General features: G+C 46.7%; 1 protein-coding gene across 1 annotated transcript; it reads left to right on the top strand.

The window, feature by feature from the left end:
- Positions 1-1,069: 1,069 nt before the first annotated feature.
- On the top strand, positions 1,070-4,417 carry LOC142790458 (solute carrier family 12 member 9-like). The gene is made up of 2 exons (XM_075885298.1): positions 1,070-1,572; positions 4,096-4,417. The coding sequence occupies exons 1-2, from the start codon at positions 1,215-1,217 to the stop codon at positions 4,272-4,274; spliced, it is 537 nt and encodes a 178-aa protein (XP_075741413.1). The 5' UTR covers positions 1,070-1,214; the 3' UTR covers positions 4,275-4,417.
- The last annotated feature ends 257 nt before the right edge of the window (positions 4,418-4,674 follow it).

Raw genomic sequence — 4,674 nt, 5'->3', positions numbered from 1 at the left:
TATGCTCGAATTGCTAGTTAATGTATCTACACTTTTATTGTTTGGAGCCAGTCAGTTGGGTGCGGGCCGCAGTGCTATTCTGTCAGCGCTACATAAATTAATTCAGGGAACTGGAAGGATACGCTGCTAGTGGTACTGCCAGATATATATCCAATTCTTTGTCCCCCTTCTTCATTTTTGCTAGTTTGTTTTATATATTCCGGTTTATCGAATCCTTCTGCACTTTTTCACGTTTTTTTCAAAGGAACATTATTATTTTTCTTATCTAATTTCTCTCTTTTTAGCTAGCGTTGTACAAAAAATTTCCATTATAAAGTACAGTATGGCCAATCCCCTTTGTGGGTATGAGCCAAGATCTTCTAGGCGACAAGACAAGGCAAGAAAGCACAGAAATAGATAAAGAGAGAAAGATATACAAAGAAACAGCTAAAGCGGTAAGTAGAAGAAAGTTGAAATGGTTTCGCCCCCCCCCCCCCTCCAAATTTTTTTTTTCACGCTTTAACTTTTGAAACGTAGGTGTTCTCTGGGGAGTATTCACACATCTTCACATTAATCTTAGCAGTTGTGATGAATGTCTGTACTTTCTTTTACAATGTGCGTTGCGCTTACAATGCAGATCTGGGCGCAAACGAGCGACTTGCAGGCTTTTTACAAAACTTGGAGCCACATGCATAGTGGATTGACGTATTCGTGTAAGCTTCACCTGATAATCTAATTTGTTCAGTTAGGCAGAGACGCAGGAGACAAAAAGATGGTCATCTGTCCACTGATCCACACGTAGGGCGTTTCAAGAGTTCCCGCGAAAGGTATTACACCGTATTTTTGAACGACGGCAGCAGATGTCTCGACCTGTCATTCACGAATCACGCAAACGCGCAAACCGACCACACTCGCAATGCGTGCTGCCATCTGACGCGCTATTTCGCAGGCTTACCGCTTACGTTATGTCGACGTCTAATGTTCACGTCTGACGGCAGCAGCAAGCAGCAGCGGCAACGGTAGGCGTGTAATAGCAGCCTTGGACCCGAGAACGCCAAGCGATTCACGATCGGTGGTGAGGTGGCCGCGCATTACTCAGGCGCGCTAGCCCCCCAATGGGTCCCAGGTGATACCCGTTGCCGCTGTCGCGGTGACAGGCGAAGCTAGCCGTTGTTCGAGCCTCGCCAGCGCCTGAGGCATCTCCCGTTCCAGTCGCTTGGACTTCCCCCGAGCGTATGGCTCACAACCACAAGAAGCTCGTCGAGCCGTCGTCGTTAGGCTTCGCAGTTCCCGAGCACCCCGTCGTGGTTGTTCAAATGACAGACCCGAACAACAGCGCATCGGTAACGTCGCAGTCGTCTTCAGTGGCCTCCCTCTCGTCGCTAGCGCAGGGCGCTGTGCAGGCGCCGCGACCCAACGACAGGACGCCTCTCCTTCGGCACACCAGGCTGTTTCGCAGCCTGAGTGGGGGCACCCAGAGTCCCCAGCAGACGACATGTCAGGCGCCGTCGACACGACGGCTCGCCACGTTCTCGGGATGTTTCACCCCGGTCTGCCTCTCCATGTTCAGCGCGATCCTGTTCCTACGGATCGGTACGTGATCACGGCCAAGTAGTGTCGTTTTTCTTTATTGCTTCGCGTCCTTCCCACCCCCTTTCGTGAGCCTGGCCCCCGTCACACTTGAGAATGTATGGAGACCTCCCCTACACCCCCGTGGTTTCTTGCTAAGAGAGAGCGCAAGGCCCATTTACGGGGTCGGCCAGCCGCACAGCGAAGGGCTTTCAGGAAGTGACTCACTCGCTCGTGAGCAGCGCGTTATACTGGAACCGTTTCTTCGATTCAAAATGACACACAGGACAGCCCGATTAGCTTGCGTGGAGCCCAACGAGAAGGGCAGGCCGCATTTCCGAAAGATGGATGCGTATATGTTGCCACTGCTCACGCGGAAAGCGGAGGAGCGCGCGCGGCGCTACTTTGAGCGCACCTGTGCGTCTTGTCGGACGGCGAGGAGAAACAATTAGTAGTTTGTAAAGTAGCAAGCGTTACGTGCAACAGCGGGTGGTCGACAGCCTTTGTCGGAGATCGTGCTTGCGTAATCAGCGATGCGATTGAATTTAAAATGAACTTTCTTTTCGGTGCTCGCCGCCGCCAAGCGGAATTCTAGGAGTGTTCCTTAGAAAGGGAGCTAGCCGAGAGAAATGCCCTTGTTTCCAACGATGAACTGTTATTGAGTGCTTTAAACGTGGTGCGCCCGACGATGTTTCCACGAATGAATGGGGCGGATGTCGCGGCTGATGTAATCAGCTGCGGCTGCAGACATACGGAACGAAAAAAAAAGGGGGGGGGGGGGGGCAGGGGAGACCGAGGCCACGCGCACGGGGCAACCCGCGCTACAGTTATCTCTTTAGCGCCGTAATCGCTTTTGCTCGCGTCGGCATGACGTAACGGCACGCCTCAAACAGCTGTGTTCGGTCAAATTGGCGGTAAACGGCGGCATGGGGGTGAAAAACGAGTTTTCGTCGCTAATGATTACTTCTTTGCGCTTGTGGCTGTAACGTGGGGTGACGTGCTATTAACCGCTGCACGCCTTGTGCGACTCTGGCGTATTCCGAGGTTGTAAAGCTGCAACTGCCAACTTGCATTGCTTTTATCTCCTACCCAGTGCGAGACCTTTTCAGGAGCAACTGTATCATTAAAATACGCCTCCTGCGGAGGTGTCCCCTTTTTATTTCTCTTGCTTCCGTGACGAGCGTGTGTGTGGTAAATGTGGCAGCACAAACATTTCATAACACTTAACACACGTCAAATGCATGGAAGCAGCTGCATGAAATTCACCGTTGTGTGTATAGCTGTGATCACTTTTTTTTTTTTCTTGAACAGGAGTCAAATTCTCGAAACATTGTTCGCCAAAGCATTTTGCCATTGGTCAACTGGCCTCGTTAATGATATGTGTCGCATCGTGATTAGCTAAAAAATTCTTCTACGGAATTTTTAGCATAAGACGTTTTCGGGAATACGAACCCTGGAGTTTTAATTTGAACTAAGTTCAGACATGAACTTTCGTGTTGCTTTGTTCTTATGTTCCAAAGCTAGTTTGCCATGCGCAGGTAATCAAGAAGTAGAATGGAGCACGCGGATTGTGGTCAAGCTACGCAATTGTGAATGCCAGTGTGCTCCATCAGAGAAGTGCTTTTTTTATTTTTGTATGAAAACGTGCCTGAAGATAGCATCATCATTTGCATGTAAAAATAAAGAACCACTTCTCTGGTGGAGTACGCTGGCATTCGTATAGCTTGGCTGCAGCTCCTGTGCTCCGTTTTACACCCTGATTACGCCTGTGTTTTCCAAAGATGATCTGTTGCAATTTTATACACACCAGAGTACTTAAATATTGTAAACGAACTTTGAAGATTCAAAATGCCGTGTGAAGGTAAAATTTACTTATTTGAAACCTAGTCGCTCCTGACACATGGGTACCATATGCCTCTTTCATTGCCCACGTACACTGAACAGTCCATTTTCTTCATTACTTGAAGTGCGGAGCACCGTAGGGGACTGGCTTGTTGTCTATCCATGGATCTCATGCAGTGTGGTCTCACATACAGTAAAGCACTCTGTAAAGGCTCTAACAAGGCTAGCAGTGCTCAAAACCGAATGACAGTGAACAAACAAGGTCTGAAATAATACAATTAGCAGAAGTAAATGTGCAGTAATCACAGCATTTTAAGTTCGCTAGAAACGTTTAGAAAACGTGCACAGCGTTTGTGAATCTTTTTAACAAGATTGTTCTTGTGCCTGGAAAATCCTACACGCTTACCCCAAACATTCACATCATCGATTCTTCGGTAAATAGACCAGTCGGAACTCTATCAATGGGCATTGCTGGTTGCCTGTGTTGTCCACTTCTTTAGGCACAGTCAGTAGTCAACCTAGTAGTCAAACTGCCACATGTGTTGAAGTAATGCATTGGTATGCCAATGCAATTTGCCAGACGTTTCAATTGATGAAGTGTTGACACTTCATTGCTTTTAAAAAAATGTCTGTGTTGTCTGAATGCAATGGTTTTTCCTTTGTCACTCATTGCCCATAATTTTTTTTCTCTCTCTTTTGGAACAGGCTTTCTAATAGGTCATTCCGGCCTACTCGAGTGCCTGGTTGAGATTGTACTCGCCTACTCCATCCTTTTCTTCACTGTGTTGTCCATTTGCGCAATCTCTACAAATGGTGCCGTGGAAGGAGGCGGTGCCTACTGTATCCTTTTTTTCAATTCTGATGTCTTGTTTTGTCAATTGTGAAACAAAAACGATTCCTATTGATCAACTGCATTGAAGTATTGCTTTAGCTTGACTGTCTGTAACTATAGTATTCATACTATGGAAGGGATCTTTGCAACGTTCCACACTCTTGTATGGGCTCAATACCTTTGTTTTGTTCCTGAAATTTTTTGTCCACTTGTACTTAGTTTTACCAGACTGTGGTATCAAGAAATAATCATCACAACATTGAAGTTAGTAAGGAGAGTTTTGAAAAATGACTTGGTAAGGCTAAGTCATTTGGTACTTGGAAGACTTGTGAGCTGAAAATGTTAGCAAAGCCACAGGTTCAGTTACTAGCTTCTGCATATTAAATTTGTAGTTTCTAAATTGCTTTTCTGTAAAGCTAGTAGACTAAGAAAAAATCAATCTAAAATCTATT

Source organism: Rhipicephalus microplus, unplaced genomic scaffold (genome assembly GCF_043290135.1).
Source record: "Rhipicephalus microplus isolate Deutch F79 unplaced genomic scaffold, USDA_Rmic scaffold_108, whole genome shotgun sequence".
NCBI lineage: Eukaryota > Metazoa > Arthropoda > Arachnida > Ixodida > Ixodidae > Rhipicephalus > Rhipicephalus microplus.
This window is presented reverse-complemented; position numbering and strand designations above follow the sequence as displayed.